General features: G+C 48.7%; 1 protein-coding gene across 2 annotated transcripts in view; it reads right to left on the bottom strand.

The window, feature by feature from the left end:
* Positions 1 to 3,566: 3,566 nt before the first annotated feature.
* The window catches only part of HIF3A (hypoxia inducible factor 3 subunit alpha), a gene marked incomplete at its 5' end in the record, with an annotated part of 37,947 nt that continues 24,054 nt past the window's right edge, over positions 3,567 to 17,459 (bottom strand). For both annotated transcript variants that reach the window (XM_084905963.1, XM_084905962.1), the window contains 4 exons: positions 3,567 to 4,526; positions 10,996 to 11,074; positions 12,937 to 13,054; positions 14,327 to 14,595. In XM_084905963.1, the coding sequence (XP_084762089.1) occupies positions 4,429 to 4,526; positions 10,996 to 11,074; positions 12,937 to 13,054; positions 14,327 to 14,595 (564 nt within the window). In that variant the 3' untranslated portion in view covers positions 3,567 to 4,428. The remainder of the gene's footprint in view (positions 4,527 to 10,995; positions 11,075 to 12,936; positions 13,055 to 14,326; positions 14,596 to 17,459) is intronic.

Here is a 17,459-nt window from a genome sequence, read left to right as displayed (position 1 = left end):
TCTAGATACGTGGATAGGGCTGTGCGTGTGCCTGGGCAGCGGGGGAGGTCTGGATTGTGAACCCCCCAAAGAGGGTGAGAGTGTCCTAGGTTCCCCACATTCCTGCGGTAAAATAAAAGTAAATGCATTATCTGGAGGGCTGAGGTGGGGAGTCGAGAAAAGTTAAGGATATGAGATTGAGAATGGAAAGTTCTGAGCATGAAGTCCGCAAGAAGAGAAACCTGGAGGATAGAGATCTTGAAGTGAGAAGACTTAAGAGTAGGGTTCTAACTGGTGGCTCAGTGGTAAGGGCATCAGCCAGGCACCTAAGGGGTTCTGGTTTTTTGTTTGTTTTTTTTTTTTAAACAAATTATATCCTAGAGGCCTAGGGCATGAAATTTGTGAAAGAGTAGGTCTCCACCAGGCTGCTGGCACTGGCTTCCCTCTGGCACCCGGGACCTGGGTTTCCCTCGCAGCCCTGGCCTTCTTGGGAGGGACCTCCAGCCTAATAAGGATAGTGTGCTTTTATTATTATAATTGATTTCAGAGTGGAAGGGAGAGGGAGAAAGAGAGAAACATCAATGATGAGAGAGAATCATTGATGGGTTGCCTCCTGCACACCCCACACTGGGGATCGAGCCAGAAACCTGGGCATGGACTCTGTTAGGGAACTGAACTGTGATCTAGTTCAGCGTTTTTCAACCGCTGTTCCGCGGCACACTAGTGTGCCGCGAGATGTTGCCTGGTGTGCCGTAGGTGCAGACAAGACAAGAATTTTATAATTTTTCACTATTTTGTTTACTTAATATTTCATAATAAAGTAATTATAAAATACTTTCTTTGTGTTTATTTGATTCCTATTCAAGAGAATTACTTTATATATAGTCAATATAGGCACAGAGTTAAATTTTTTAACATTTTCTAATGGTGGTGTGCCTCGTGATTTTTTTCATGAAACAAGTGTGCCTTTGCCCAAAAAAGGTTGAAAAACACTGATCTAGTTTATAGATTGACGCTCAACCAGTGAGCCACACCATCCAGATTGGGGTTCAGTTTGATTCCTGGTCAAAGGCAAGTTACCTGGGATGCAGGTTTGCTCCCTGCTCCCTGGTCAGGGCAGGTGCAGGAGGTAACCAGTCAATGTGTCTCTCTCCCATTGATTCTCTTTCCCCTTCTCTCCCCTCTCCTCCCTCCCTTCCACTCTCTCTGAAAAGCCATGGGAAAAAAATATCCTCAGGTGAGGATTAAAAACAAGAAAGAGGGTAGGAATGGGGCAAGTTGAGTGGAGTGAGAAGACCAAAATAAAGTTAGGTGGTTGGAGTTTGGAATCAGGGAGGCAAGAATTGTAAGATTCGGGACTAGAGAAATCTATAGGATGAGGTTCGGATTCTAGAATCATAAGCATTTGGAGGCTGAGTTCTATAATCAGAATTTGGGTCTGAAATCAGGCAGCTGTGAGACCTAGCACCAGAAGAATGTATGCTAATAGTGTAAGGACTAGAATTAGAGAAAGCCTGAAGACCAAGTTCTAGAGGGGTTTTGGAGTCATATGATCTAGAATCAAGAGTTGGGAGTTGTAAGGTCTAGAATCAGAGAAATTTATGAGGCAAGTTCTATAGTCAGAAGATGTTTGAAGTCTGGGTTCTAAACTCAGGGTGATTTGGAATAATAAGATCTGGAGTGAGAGGAAATTAGAGACTGTCTAGGACAGTGGTTGGCAAACCGTGGCTCGTGAGCCACATGCGGCTCTTTGGCCCCTTGGGTGTGGCTCTTCCACAAAATACCACGGCCTGTACAAGTCTATTTTGAAGAAGTGGCGTTAGAAGAAGTTTAAGTTTAAAAAATTTGGCTCTCAAAAGAAAGCTGAATCGTTGTGCCGTTGATATTTGGCTCTTTTAACTAATGAGTTTGCCGACCACTGGTCTAGGAGCAAGGGATTTTATAGTATGAAGTCTGGAATCAGATATGTTTGAGGCCAAGTTCTAGAACAAGAGAAAAGGGAGATAATCAGATCTAGAATCAGAGGGCCCTGGAACTTGCAAGGTCTAGAGGTTGTGTAGTCTAGAACCAGTGAATGGTAGAGGTCATAAGATCTAGAATAAAAAAGAACTAGAGCCCTAACCGGTTTGGCTCAGTGGATAGAGCATCGGCCTGCTCTCAGGTTCGATTCTGGTCAAGGGCATGTACCTTGGTTATGGGCACATCCCCTGTGGGAGGAGTGCAGGAGGCAGCCAAACTGGTCAGGGCCTTACTTTATTCTTTTTTATTTTATTGATTTTTTACAGAGAGGAAGGGAGAGGGATAGAGAGTTAGAAACATCGATGAGAGAGAATCATCGATCAGCTGCCTCTTGTACACCCCCCACTGGGGATGTGCCAATATTTCTGACTATCCTTCTCCCCTCCTCTCTGTAAAAAAAAATCAATAAAATATTTTTTTAAAAAAAGAACTAGAGCATGGTGTCTGGTTTTAGAAGTATTGGTTATAAGATCAAGACATAGAGCCCAGCAGGCATGGCTCAGTGGATGAATATCCATCTATGAACCGGGAGGTCATGGTTCGATTCCCAATCAAGGCATATGCCCAGGTTGTGGGTTTGATCAAGCAATGACTCATTATTGATGTTTCTATCTCTCCCTCTCTGAAATCAATAAAAATATATATTTTTAAAAAGACATACAACTCAATTTTCTTCTTTTTGATGAGAAAAGCAAATCTTGAGTGTAGAAAGTTTAAAGGAATGAGCTGGGAATCATGGGATTTAGAAGTTAGAAAGTCTGGATTTGGAACCAAATGTGTTACAGATTAGGAAGAGTAGAGCTAATAGGAAGCATGGGGTTGTGAGGTCCAGAATCAGAGAAAACACAGTTGTAAGATCTGGAACCAGCAGGAATTCGAGAGTGTGACATCTAGAACAAAGGAGTTCACAGGGAGCGGTCTAGAACCAGAGAAAGAGATTGAGTTCTGGAACCAAAGGATTCTGATGGTCAGAGGCTCTAGAGCCAGAGGGAGTTAGAGGCTGTGAGGTCTAGAATCTGACAACTTTGGAGACCATGGGTATGAAAATAGAGTTGAAGGTAATGAAGTGCAGAGTGAGAAAGAGCAGAACGTTGTGAGATCTAGAATCAGAGGGGTTTGGAGGGTGCTAGGCTTACACTAGCCGTGTTGGAGGTTGTGCAGTCTGGAAAGAGAAGGTAGGGAGTTGTGCATTCCAGAACCAGAAAGGTCTGAGGTTGTGCGGTGTGGAACCAAAGAGTCTGAAGTGTGGTCTAGAACTGGAGAAGGCTGGAGGTTGTACTGTTTGGAAGCAGAGGAAGTTGGAGGCTACACCTGGAATAGAAGATTTAAGAATAAAGTCAGGTCGAAACCGGTTTGGCTCAGTAGATAGAGCGTCGGCCTGCGGACTGAAGGGTCCCAGGTTCGATTCCAGTCAAGGGCATGTACCTTGGTTGCGGGCACATCCCCAGTGGGGGGTGTGCAAGAGGCAGCTGATCGATGATTCTCTCTCATCGATGTTTCTAACTCTCTATTCCTCTCCCTTCCTCTCTGTAAAAAATCAATAAAGTAAAATAAAATAAAAAAAGAATAAAGTCAGGCCCTGGCCAGTTTGGCTCAGTGGATAGAACTTTGGCCTGCCGACTGAAGGGTCCCAGGTTCGATTCCGGTCAAGGGCATTTACCTTGGTTGCCGGCACATCCCCAGTAGGGGGTGTACAGGAGGCAGCTGATGGATGTTTCTCTCAACTCTATTCCTCTGTGTAAAAAAAATCAATAAAATATATTTTAAAAAAAAGAATAAAATAATAAAGTCAGTGTCCAGGCAAGTCTGTGGGCAACAGAAGTCCAGAGAGGAGGAGGTAGCCAGGTAGGCAGAGCTGAGTGGCTGCTTGGGAGGCTGAGGGCTCAGTGAGAAGTCACTGGGTGACAGGGGGTGGGGGGCGGGGGGCGGGCGGAGGGGAGGTTGGCCCAGAGGCTCCCCTCCCCATTGACACCTGAGTGGGGGTGTGAAGATCAGAGTCCCACGTTCTTATGGACTCCAGGCAATTCATAGCAATTAAAGACATAGCATGAAAAACCAAGATAAGAACAATAGTAACAGAAAGATAGATGGGAAGAAATGTGATTGATGACGGTAATCAATACACCCCAGGGCCTAGAAACACAGACCCCACCCCTAATTACCCAAAATGAGAGTTGGAGGAAGAAATGAGGTAACCAGTATGAAGAACCCCAAGGAAGTCCTGAGAGACAGAGGAGGAAGGGGCCAGAGACCCCCCTCCCAGAGGTCACTGAGCTGAGACCACCCCGGAGAGCCCCCGGCCGGGGGAGGGGGACAGGGGTGACGACTGAGGTAGGCCCGAGGTGGGCAGGGGCCCTGTTCATTGGCTGCCAGCTTGGAGAGTGGTTGAGGTCCTTTCTGGGAAGAAGAGAGATGGGAAGAGGAGCTGGCTCAGTGGGCCTGGGTCAAGTTCGTCATCGGCTGGAAGTGGCTTTTGGGTTGGCTGGCTTCCTCATCTGGGTAGAGACAGAGCAGTGAAGGGCCCAGGCCTGTGGGGGAAAGTAGAAGGTAAACCAGTGGGGAATTACCACCGCCACCCATCAGCCCTTCTTGACAGTTAAAAGTGGGTGGTGAGCCCTAACCTGTGTGGCTCAGTGGATAGAGCGTCAGCCTGCGTACTGAAGGGTTCCAGATTCGATTCCGGTCAGGGGCATGTACCTTGGTTGAGGGCACATCCATGGTGGGGAGAGTGCAGGAGGCAGCTGGTGGATGTTTCTCTCTCATCCATGTTTCTAACTCTCTATCCCTCTCCCTTCCTCTCTGTAAAAAATCAATAAAATATATATATATATTTTTTTAAAAAGTGGGTGGATGCCGAAACCGGTTTGGCTCAGTGGATAGAGCGTCGGCCTGCGGACCGGGTTTGATTCCTGTCAAGGGCATGTATCTTGGTTGCGGGCACATCCCCAGTAGGGGTTGTGCAAGAGGCAGCTGATCGATGATCCTCTCTCATCGATGTTTCTAACTCTATCTCCCTTCCTCTCTGCAAAAAAATCAATAAAATATTAAAAAAAAAAAAAAAAAGTGGGTGGTGAGGCAGGCATTCCTGGATTCAAATGGCAATTAAGTCTTGGGCCAGTTCTGCTTGTGAGGTGTCCAGGACATTTAGGACAGTCGGTAAGGAGCCAGACTCTACCCGAGTTTGAATCCAGGCTCTGCTATTTACTTGATGTGTGACCTGGGCCAAGGGACTTGACCTCTCGGTGTCTCAGTTACCTCATCTGTAAAATGGGCTGATCACAGTGCGTCTCTCCCAAGATTATCGTGAGGAGTGAATGAGTGAATCCACGTGAAGTGCTCGGACCAGTAACTAGTGCCGCTGCTACCTGGAAAACCGAGATACTTCTCTCTGCCTCATGCATTGAACACTGTAGGAGTCATGACTCTGATTCATCTTCAGAGAAGAGAAACAGCATGCGGCCAGTCACTGAATTTCCCCAGAGCAAACAGGATGTGGGGGGTGGGGGAGGGTGTGAGAGCTGTGCACGTGGCCCGCAGCACCTGTTCCAGGAAGATCCCCCGAGACCCATGATCGGTAAACTGCGGCTCTCGAGCCACATGCGGCTCTTTGGCCCCTTGAGTGTGGCTCTTCCACAAAATACCACGGCCTGGGTGAGTCTATTTTGAAGAAGTGGCACTAGAAGAAGTTTAAGTTTAAAAAATTTGGCTCTCCAGCCAAAACCGGTTTGGCTCAGTGGATAGAGTGTCGACCTGCGGACTGAAAGGTCCTGGGTTCGATTCTGGTCAAGGGCATGTACCTTGGTTGCGGGCACATCCCCAGTAGCGGGTGTGCAAGAAGCAGCTGGTTGATGATTCTCTCTCATTGATGTTTCTAGCTCTCTATCCCTCTCTCTTTCTCTCTGTAAAAAAAATCAATAAAATATGTAAAAAAAAAAAAAAAAAAAAATTTTGGCTCTCCAAAGAAATTTCAATCTTTGATATTAGGCTCTGTTGACTAATGAGTTTGCCGACCACTGCCCTAGACAAAGGGAGGTGGTGACGGCTAGAAAAGACTTCAGCCCATTTTTTTTATTATTAAATAATCCAATAGGAGACCATAAGACCCAGGCGACATTCGGAATAGGCTGTAAACTCCACAGTACTCAGCCAATGAGAAACTGGAAGAGGGACTCCCGCAATATGATAAATATTGCCTGTGCTAGCGAATTCCAGTGTGCCTGCCACAATGGACAGCTCTCGAGGGGAGACACCCACTCGAGTCTGTCGTCTGAATTCGGACAGGTGAGCATTTTCTCGCAACACCTGTGAGCCAGGCACCGGGGACACAGCAGCCAACAGGATGGATGAAACTCTCTAACCTTGTGGGGGCGGCATTCCAGTTCGGGGAGTCGATTAGGTCATGTATGTAAATATAGCACAAATGTTGGCAGGGTGAGTGTTAGATAAACGTTAGCTCTTCCTTTACAAATATATGCTGAAGATCTGCTCTGTGCCCAGCCGCTGGCCAGCCTGGCCCTTGCCTTCCCAGGGCTCACACTCACCGGGAGAAGGCAGCCGATTACCCAATAGCTACACAAGCACCCATGTAAATATGGTCTGTGATGAGTGCTATGAGCCCTGAGCTTAGGAAGTTGGGGGGAGAAGAGGGCGGAGTTTCATGGGAGGAGTAATATTTAATTAGAGATTTAAAGGATGCAGGCAGTCCTAGCCTGTTTGGCTCAGTGGATAGAGCATTGGCCTTCAGACCTCAGGGTCCCAGATTCAATCCCAGTCAAGGGCATGTACCTCGGTTGCAGGCTCCTCCCTGGTTGGTGTGCACGCAGAAGGCAACCCATTGATGTGTTTCTCTCACATTGATATTTCTCTCTGTCTTTCCCTTTCCCTCTTCCACTCTCTAAAAATCAATGGAGCCAACACCAACAAATCAACAAACGACAAGTGTTGGCGAGGTTGCGGAGAAAAAGGAACCCTCGTGCACTGCTGGTGGGAATGTAGACTGGTGCAACCACTGTGGAGAACAGTGTGGAGTTTCCTCAAAAAACTGAAAATGGAACTCCCATTTGACCCAGTAATCCCACTCCTAGGAATATATCCCAAGAAGCTAGAAACACCAATCAGAAAGGATATATACACCCCTATGTTCATAGTAGCACAATTTACAATAGCTAGAATTTGGAAACAGCCTAGGTGCCCGTCAGCAGCTGATTGGATCCAAAAACTATGGTACATCTACACAATGGAATACTATGCTGCCACAAAAAAGAAGGAATTCTCATCATTTGCAGCAACCTGGATGGAATTGGAGAACATCATGCTGAGTGAAATAAGCCAGACAATGAAAGAGAAATACCACATGACCTCATTCATTTATGGATAATAAAGAACATTATAAACTGATGAACCAAAAGATAGATATAGAGACAGTAAAGCAACAAGCAGACTGTCAAATTACAGTGGGGAGGGGAGGGAGATCTGGGGGAGATAAAAGATCAACCGAAGGACTTGTATACATGCATATAAGTACAACCAATGAACACAAAACTCTGGGGAAGGAGGGTATGTATGGGAGGGGGGGGGGCAATGGTACGATATGTACACAGATAGTAATTTAATAAAAAAAATAAAAATAAATAAAAAAATCTACCATTTAAAAAAAATAAAATAAAAATCAATGGGGGGAAAAAAGGAAAAATATCCTTAAGTGAGGTTTAAAAAATAATAATAATAAATTTTTGAAAAATAAAAAATAAAGGATGAAGTCATTAGGCAAAGAATAGGTGGAAAACCATTTCAGGTACCCAGATCAGCACATGCAAAGGCCCTGAGGCAGCCTCCAAAAGCAAGATGATTTCAAAGTCATTGCCATGCCCTATAGAGGCTCTACGTCATGTGCCTTACACCTCCCTCCCCTCCTCTCTGCTCCCACACACTGGTCTTATTTCCCTCAAATAAGACAGATACACCCTCACCCAAGAGCTCTGTATTCACTGTTCCCTCCCTCTGGAATGCACTACCCCGGACACTGTCACGGCTCCCTCCCTCCCCTCCGCCAGGTTTTTGTTCAAACATCACCTTCTCAAGGAGACCATCATGTCTGATCATAAAATTGAAATCCCTGGGCTCCCTTTCCCTCTGTATGCATTGTTTTCTCCAGTAGCACTTCCTGTCTCTTGCACTCTTTTTAAAAAAATATATTTTATTGATTTTTTACAGAGAGGAAGGGAGAGTGATAGAGAGCTAGAAACACCGATGAGAGAGAAACATCGACCAGTTGCCTCCTGCACACCTCCCACTGGGGATGTGCACGCAACCCAGGTACATGCCCTTGACTGGAATTGAACCTGGGACCCCTCAGTCCACAGGCGGACACTCTATCCACTGAGCCAAGTGGGTTTCAGCTCTCCTGCACTCTTTACTGTATTTGTTTCTTTGTTCTGTGGATGGAAAAAGGCCACATGCTGACCTGACAAGCTCAGGGGAGGCCTGCATGGCAGTCTTGCAAACTCAGAGACCTGAAGGAACCACAAAGGATGGTCTGAAATGAAAACTAACTAAATGCGGTTATGGTGGCGGTCATGTATCTTCCCTGACAAGGTCAACCTTTACCTTAGCAGAGACTATTGTCTTTTTTCATCTGTGATAACATATAAAGAAATATCAGGGTAGCTTGTAACTGCCCTTTTCTCCAGAGTCCTCAGGGCACAATCAAATGCCTTGGGTGCCAGAACAGAGACCACAAATTCCTTCCTTGTTATTGTTATCATGTTAATTATTTTTTGTTTGTTTTTAAAAAAATATATTTTATTGATTTTTCACAGAGAGGAAGAGAGAGGGATAGAGAGTTAGAAACATGGATGAGAGAGAGTCATCGATCAGCTGCCTCTTGCACACCCCCGCTGGGGATGTGCCCGCAACCAAGGTACATGCCCTTGACCGGAATCAAACCTGGGACCTTTCAGTCCGCAGGCCAACGCTCTATTCACTGAGCCAAACCGGTTCCGGCTATCATGTTAATTATTGACATTAACTATCCTGCACCCACCTAAGTAAAAGAAGCATGCCTATCATTTTACTTTTTATCCAATCCCAGAGGTGTCTCACCCCCACCCCCTTTGCTTTCTCCTGCCTCTCTAATCTATCACCATGGATTTTATGTAACCCACTTACAGTCTTCCTTTGAATACGATGTATAAAAAAAGGTGGAAAAACCGCCATTCTCCGGAGCATTATCCCAATACCTTAAGATTTTGCTTCCCGGCAATTGTCAATAGTTTGGCTCAAATTCACAAAAATTCTTGACAGGTTTGCTCTAGCCAGTTTGGCTCGGTGGATAGAGCTCCAGCCTGCGGACTGAAGAGTCCCAGGTTTGATTCCGGTCAAGGGCACATGCCCTGGGTGGTGGGCTTGATCTTTGGTGGGGGACTTGAAGGAGGCAGCTGATCAATGACTCTCATCATTGGTGTTTCTATCTCTCTCCCTCTCCCTTCCTCTCTGAAATCAATAAAAAACATATTTAAAAAAACAACAACTCTTGACAGGTTTAAATGTTTTTTTTTTAATAAATAAATATATTTTACTGATTTTAGAGAGGGATAGAGAGTTAGAAACATCGATGAGAGAGAATCACCCATCAGCTGCCTCTTGCACACCCCCTACTGGGGATGTGCCCGCAACCAAGGTACACGCCCTTGACCGGAATCGAACCTGGGACCTTTCAGTCCACAGGCTGACGCTCTATCCATTGAGCCAAACCGGTTTCGGCTTTAATGTTTTTTTGATGAACAATTCTGAACTGTCTCCCTCACTAGCATGTCAGCTCTGCAAAGGGCAGGATTTTCTGTGTTTTGTTCGCAGCGTGTCTCCAGCTCCTAGGACAGCGTCCGGCATTTCCTGTGTGTTCTCTATATATATGTACATGTGTTACGGGTATAAAAGGACAGAATGACTCAAAAGACAGTGACTGTGGCCGAAACGGAGTGTGTGAAGCAGCGTGTGGTCTGAGATGCGGCAGCAGTCAGACCTGGAGACTTAGAATCTCTCTGGAGGTACTAGGGGGCCACGGAAGGATTCTGAGCAGAGGCAGCCAGGGTGCTTTGAAAAGGCCTCTCTGGCGGATGCCTGCAGGTTTCAAGTGGAGCTCCGGCTGCTGGCAGCTGTGGGGGAAGATGGTGTGATAGCATCACAGGCCAGAAAGCAGCTCGTCCACACGCTGCACTCTGCAGAGGTGCCGTGGAAGCAGCGTGGCCCTGAGGCAGGTCTTTCTTTCTTTCTTTCTTTCTTTCTTTCTTTCTTTCTTTCTTTCTTTCTTTCTTTCCTTCTTTCAATATATTTTATTGATTTTTACAGAGAGGAAGGGAGAGCGATATAAAGTTAGAAAGATTGATGAGAGAGGAACATCGACCAGCTGCCTCCTGCACACTCCCCACCGGGGATGTGCCCGCAACCAAGGTACACGCTCTATACAGGAATTGAACCTGGGACCCTTCAGCCAAACCAGTTAGGGCGGGACAGGTGTTTCTTAAGTGTTTACTATAAACGGGTCTCTTGCTAAGCTTGTCTTGTGTCACCGGTCCTCAAGCATCTCCCTGAGGTAAGAACGATTACTTATGATAGATCCTAATTGATGGGGTGGGGGTAGGGGGTGGGGAGGGTGGAACAGAGACTCCAGAAGCAAAAATTATTTCCCCTAACCACACTGGTAATGACTGGTGATGGCTGGTAATGACGGAGGTGTGACTCAGCCCCACGGAGTAATCAGACACAGGCCTCAGGAGGTCTAGGCATGGGGGGCTGGGCCTAGATTACATGCCTCCCTCATTCCCCCCCCCCCCCCAGCCCCTGAGAGAAGAGGGAGGGGCTGCATATTTCCAGCAAAGTCACCTCTGGGCACTGACAGCTGCCCACCCCCTTCAGGCTTGCCTCACCCCTTTCTCGGCCCCCAGGCACCTCCCTCCCAGCGGGGGCCCAGGGCGAATGCATAGCTAGGCTGCTACTCACCCAGGGGCTCATTCAGTTCCTGGAGGTGGGTGCTTGGATCCTGCTGCCTCCCTGGGGCCGGTCCTGTCAGGAGGAAATTCTGCAGAGACAAAACCGGCATCACCACATCGCTATCCAGGGAGGTAGGACGGTGCCGAGGTCAAGGGCACTGTAGGGTTCAGTGGCTGTTCATCAGCTGTGTGACTTTGTGAAGTCCCCATCCCAGACCACCCTCCGCAAGCCCCTCCGTCCTCGTGGCCCCTCTGTGCCCAGCGGGCTGTGTGTGTGCTCTCCATCCATGCACAACCGCGCTCCGAGTGCTCCTGTTGGCTTCTGCACTGGCAGATGCCCGCAGGAGGGAGGAGGCAGAGGAGGGTGTTTGAGGTTCCAGCTGCTGGGTCGTCGTGGGCTGGCTATGTCCCTCCACAGAAGGTTTCTGCTCTTATGAGGCAGAGCCCCCTTCTCCAAGATCCCGTTGTTAGGGGGCAGGAATGGGATACTGGGGACTGGCCATGGGTATTAATCATGCTCTGTTAACCTTGACTGCCTTGTGTTGGTTAAAGAAAGGACGTTCTGACCTGGTTGGGAGTTGTATGTAGCCCCGGGGCCTGGGAGTCAACCTTGGAATGCGGTCCTTTAACACCCTTGTTGTCCAAACAATGGAGTCCCACTCCAACCGCCTACTCCCCCAGCCTGCAATCCCAGCTTCTCCACGGAATCCTGTCCCACCCAGTGGGAGCAGTGGGCTTATGGGGGGCTGCAGAGCAGATGTCTGTGGGTGACCTGCTGCTCCCCATGCTGCCGGCGGGACTGGAATAAACGCTCATCTATGTTCAACCCTGTCCCTGCTGAACTGGCTCCAGCAGTGACCGGCAGCCCGGACCCATTGATGGTCCAGTTACAATGAGACCATCCCCTGCTCTGTGCCTTCAGGCGAAGGGTGGTGCCAGCTCCCCACACTGCAGGCCCCAGGGCACTGCACCAGCCCTTGTTGCCCACACCATTGCCAACAGTCCTGTTAGATTCTCCGCAACACCGCCGGTGAGCATGCTGGTTCTTGCCCAGCCGGTAACGGATGCAGTTACCTGAACTGTCCATTGTAAGTGTGGGTGACGGTGGTGATATTTCAAGAATGGTCATAGGGATTGAATCATTTAACCATGCCAGGAGTTAGTGCAGTCAGTGTCTGGCCTGTGGTAGGCACTCACAAATATAAGCTGTTGATAGTACCCGTCACACCCCTCTATGTTCAAACAGCCCTGCTGGGCGAGGAGCCAGAGAGCCCTTGTGTGGGCAGTAGAGAACATGGACGGTCCTGGTGGGGGGGGAGGCGTGGCTTGTGGAAGTCACACAGTCTAGGCTGGTGCATAGGAAGGGTTGCTGTTGTGCAGAATTAACCAGGGCCAGAGGAGGCAGGGAGAGTGCAGGGGAAGGGGTGCTGTTCTCATTTGCTTTGCTTTTATGTCCCAGTTTTCCATGGCCCGCCGAGGATTGGTGAAGGGCCTGGTTTCCTTTGCTTCTCTTGGCAGTCCTGTGAGATGTAACTCTCCCACTTTCCAGCTGAGGAAACGGAGGCTCAGACTGGGGACATCACCGGCCCAACGTCTCAGCCACTAGGTGGCTGACCGGAACCCAAGTCAGTCAGGCTCTAGTGTCTGTACTTTTCACACTGCACAAATCACCCAAGGCCAAAACCTGTTCTGGGTTTGAAAGGGGGCCCCACAGGAGCAAATACTAACCCTTGTCGTTTCTCCCTTCCTACCAACTTACATACATTTCCAAAACCCTTTCATACCCCTTACCTGAGCTAAAGTATCAAGGTCCTAGCTCCAGCTCCAGCTGGGTGACCGAACTTCTCTCTGACTATCAGTCCTGTCCCCTCTGGCTCTCCCATCCTAGAAGAGCAAGCTTGAGCCTGCTGGGTTCTGAGGGCCAAAGAACCCCACGAATTCCCACACATACCAGGCTGAGAGGAGGCAGTAGGAAGTTTTCGGGTCTTAGGCTAGGGCACCGTTTAGGGGGTCTCACCCCCAGCAGCTCTGCCCCCTCGGCCTCATCCTCCGAGCTCTGGGCCAGGGTCCTGGAGGAAAGCAGGCAAGAATCTCAGAACACGGGCAGGTGTGGGCCCTGGTGTGAGTAGATGATGAGTATTCATTCACTCCCCCAAGCACCTGTTTATCTACTCATCCATCCACCTGTCCATTCATCCATCCACCCATCCATCCATTGATTCATCCATCCATCCACCAATCTATATTTCCATTCATCTAGCCAATGATCCATCACCCACCCATACAACCTCCATCTATCTGTCCTTCCATTCATTCACATATCTATGCATCCACTCACCCGTTAACCATCTATCCATCATCTATCCCTCCATTAATTTCCTCCCTCCCTCATTTTAACAAATTTAAAAAATATATATATTTTCATTGATTTCAGAGAGAAAGGGAGAGTGTGTGTGTGAGAGAAACATCAATGATGAGAGAGAATCATTGATCAGCTGCCTCCTGCACGCCTCACACTCATGGGCATATGTCCCAACTGGGAATCGAACTGTGACATCCCCCCTACCCCCAATTCACAGGTTGATGCTCAACCACCTAGCCATACTAGCTGGGCTTAACAAGTTTTTATTAGGCACCTGCTGTATAGCCAGTGTCAAGCTGGGAGCCCTGGGGAATGCTGAGATGTATGCATCACAGCCTCACATGGACAGAAGAGGCCACTCTGGAGACTAACTGGGCATGTGCCCCAAACTTGGAGATCCAAAGCTTGAGTATTAGGAATCTTAACATCTTTGGAAGAGGGACACGGACCCTCTGACATTACATGCAAAGTGTGTGTCTCCATGTGGACGTCCATTTTCTTGGGAAAGAGTCCATAGCTTTCAACAGATTCTCAACGGAGTTAGAAACTTAGTTCTAGACAGTGTCTCTGACATGGTGGCGAGTCCTCTTGACTGTGACAAAAACCGTCTGTAGGCCAGAGACAAATATGTCCCCAAGGAGGGGGCCTGGTGGACGGGTGGGCTTGGATTAGACGGTGAGCACAGTGGGGTGCACTCCAGGAGGAGGGCACGGCCTGGGCAAAGGCATAGAGGTGGGGACAAGCATGCCACATGCGGCTCACTGTGGGTACGGCCTGGGCAGGACAGTGTCGGAGGGCTGCTGAGAATGAGGCTGGAGTAGGAGGCAGGAGCAAAGATGGGGGAGTCAGGGAAATTAAAGAGGAGGGAAATTAAAAAAATATATATTTTCATTGATTTCAGAGAGGAAGGGAGAGTGTGTGTGAGAGAGAAACATGTGTGGGTGATGGATCATCGCATCCCTCCTCTCCTGTGGCTCACCTCTTCCGAGCCCCAGGCCTGGGTGGGGCGGCGGTGTTCCTTCGGGAAGGGCTGGAGCAGCTCAGCCGGGGGTCACTCCCCCAGCGGGGCAGCAGGGAGGGCTCAGGGGTCGGGGGAGACAGGCCGTGGAAGCTCCGAGCGCGAGGCCGGGGGGCCACCCGCAGGGGCCTGTGGGAGAGCCTGGGCAGGTGCTCGCTGGAGCTGAGCTGGAAATCGTCGTCCATGGAGATGTAGGGGGCCAGCATCTCCAAATCCAGGGCGTCGACGTCCTGCGGGGGCGGGAGGGGGTTAGAGCAGGAGCCGTGGCCTCGGATGGGCCTGGGCTAGTGTCCCAGCTCCACCGCTTCCGAGCTGCGTGCCCGCGTTCTGAGCGTCAGGGTTCCCGTCTGTAAAACGGGTATGAGGATACTGTGGTAACCAACATGACCCCCAAGGATCCTCTGCTCTCGGTGCTCACGCCCTAGGGGAGTCCCGAGCACAGTGACCCCATGGGGTTGCCCTGGGAACAAAAGGTTATTGGCGAGATGATGGTGTGTGACTTCCAACATTCGTTATAAAGACGCCATGGCTTTTGTTGCCTTCTCTTTCTCGGATCACTTGCTCTGGAGCAGTGGTCGGCAAACTCATTAGTCAACAGAGCCAAGTGTCAACAGTACAACGGTTGACATTTCTTTAGAGAGCCACATTTTTTTTTTTAACTTAAACTTCTTCTAACGCCACTTCTTCAAAATAGACTCGCCCAGGCCCTGGAATTTTGTGGAAGAGCCACACTCAAGGGGCCAAAGAGCCGCATGTGGCTCGGGAGCCGCAGTTGCCGACCACTGCTCTGGGGAAAACCATGTCATGTCGTGAGCAGCCCACTGGAGAGGCCCACATGGCAAAAAAGATCCTTTGCCAACAGCCAGCAAGTGACCGTGGAAATGAATCGTCTCAAGCCTTCAAATGACTGCAACCCCGGCTGACCTCGACTGCAATCTCGTGAGAAACCCTGAGCCAAAGCCACCCAGCTAAGAGCCTTCCAGACTCCTGACCCTCAGACATTATGTGAGGTAATGCATGATTGCTGTGTTTTTTAAGTATATTTTTATTGGTTTCAGAGAGGGACGGAGAAGGAAAGAGAGAGAGAGAAACATGAATGACGAGAGAGAATCATCAATCAGCTGCCTCCTGCGCGCCCCTCACTGTGGATCGAGCCCACAACCCAGGCATGTGCCCTGACCAGGAATTGAACCCTGACCTCCTGGTTCAAACCCTGAGCCACACTGGCCAGGCACATAATTGCTGTTTTAAAATTTCTAACGTGTAAGGCAACTTGTGATCCAGAAGTAGATTACACATAAGCTTTTGGTACCAAGAGTGGAGACTGCCCACTGCCCCAAAGCACGGTAGAGCAGACCTAGGTTACCTTGGAAAAATGTTAGTAAAAAGCTAAGCCAGGAGGAACTTGCCAGGAATGGCTTCAAGGGAAGTGAGGAACGTGTTCTTTGAAAACAGATGAGAGGGGATTTTTGATGTGCAGTGGCTGAAAGTTTGGCAACACTGCCACCTGCAGTTGTGTGGAAAGCAAAAGAAATGCAGCTAGACCTGAGTGATTTCTAGCCAGACTGTCGAAGGAGCTGCCCAATTTCTTCTTGCTAGTTGGTGTATAAGGCAAGAGGAGAGAGAAGTTAAAGAAAGAAATGTTGCCCTAGCTCAGTGGTCGGCAAACTGCGGCTTGCAAGCCACATGCGGCTCTTTGGCCCCTTGAGTGTGGCTCTTCCACAAAATACCACATGCGATTGAAACTTTGTGGCCCATGCGCAGAAGTCGGTTTTCTGCCTGGGCGAGTCTATTTTGAAGAAGTGGCGTTAGAACACTCAAGGGGCCAAAGAGCCGCATGTGGCTCGAGAGCCGTGGTTTGCCGACCACTGCCCTAGCCAGTTTGGCTCACTGGATAGAACGTTGAACTGCGGTCTGAAAGGACCTGGGTTTGATTCCGGTCAAGGGCACATTTTCCGGTTTCGGGCTCGATCCCCAGTAGGGGGCATGCAGGAGGCAGCTGATCAACGATTCTCTCACATCATTGATGTTTCTATCTCTCTCTCCCTCTCCTTTCCTCCCTGAAATCAATAAGAACAGATTTAAAAAAGAAAGAAATGTTAGACATGAAGGAGCTGGGACTTGAAAATCTTGAGAATTCTCAATCTCTCTGCATACTGCAGAATTAACTTTATCCCAAAAGAGGTTTGGCCTTTGACCTGGCAGCTGGGAGGTAACACAGAAACCAGTGGAATTCCCTGAGTGACAGGTGTTTCTTTGCCGTTCATGGTGGGACCCTTGGACCAGGACTATGCCTGATGGTTTATGCTAACAAAGTGATTCAGGGTGAAGAGGGCTGGCTATGCCAGGAAGGTCAACCAACAAACCATGCCAAAACCGGTTTGGCTCAGTGGATAGAGCGTTGGCCTGTGGACTGAAGGGTCCCAGGTTTGATTCTGGTCAAGAGCATGTACCTTGGTTGCGGGCACATTCCCAGTGGGGGTTGTGCAGGAGGCAGTTTCTCTCTCATCGATGTTTCTAGCTTTCTATCTCTCTCCCTTCCTCTCTGTAAAAAATCAATAAAATATATATATTAAAAAAAGCACACAACCCCCCCCCCAAAAAAAACAAAACAAAACAAAAAAAACCAACCACCAGCAAACCATGCCAACAACCACGGGCATGAGTTTGGAAGTGGATCCAGTTGACTGCAGTCTTGACCAAGAGCTTGACTCCAGCCTCAGGAGCAAAACCACCCATCTAAGCAGCTGCCAGATTCTTGATTCTCAGACTGTGTGACATAATAAATGTGAGCTGTTTTAAGGTGCTGACTTTGGGGGCAATTTGTTATACAGAAATCGAGAATTAATACATCCTGCCACTATCATTTATCCACCCATCATCCATCCAATGAACCAAAGGTCTTACTATCCAACTACCCATCCAAACATTCCGTCCATCCATCCAAATATCGGTCTAAACACACCCATCCATCTATCCACCACCTCCCACCTAATGGATACAATGGTCTGTCCATCTCTCCACCCACTCATCCTTTCCACCATCCCACTACCTTTCCTTAAAGCCCAGAAATGCCGGCCCCCACGCCTGCCCT

Source organism: Pipistrellus hanaki, assembly GCF_964339955.1.
Source record: "Pipistrellus hanaki genome assembly, chromosome: 15".
NCBI lineage: Eukaryota > Metazoa > Chordata > Mammalia > Chiroptera > Vespertilionidae > Pipistrellus > Pipistrellus hanaki.
The sequence above is the reverse complement of the archived record's forward strand: the minus strand, read 5'-3'. Positions and strand labels throughout refer to the sequence as shown.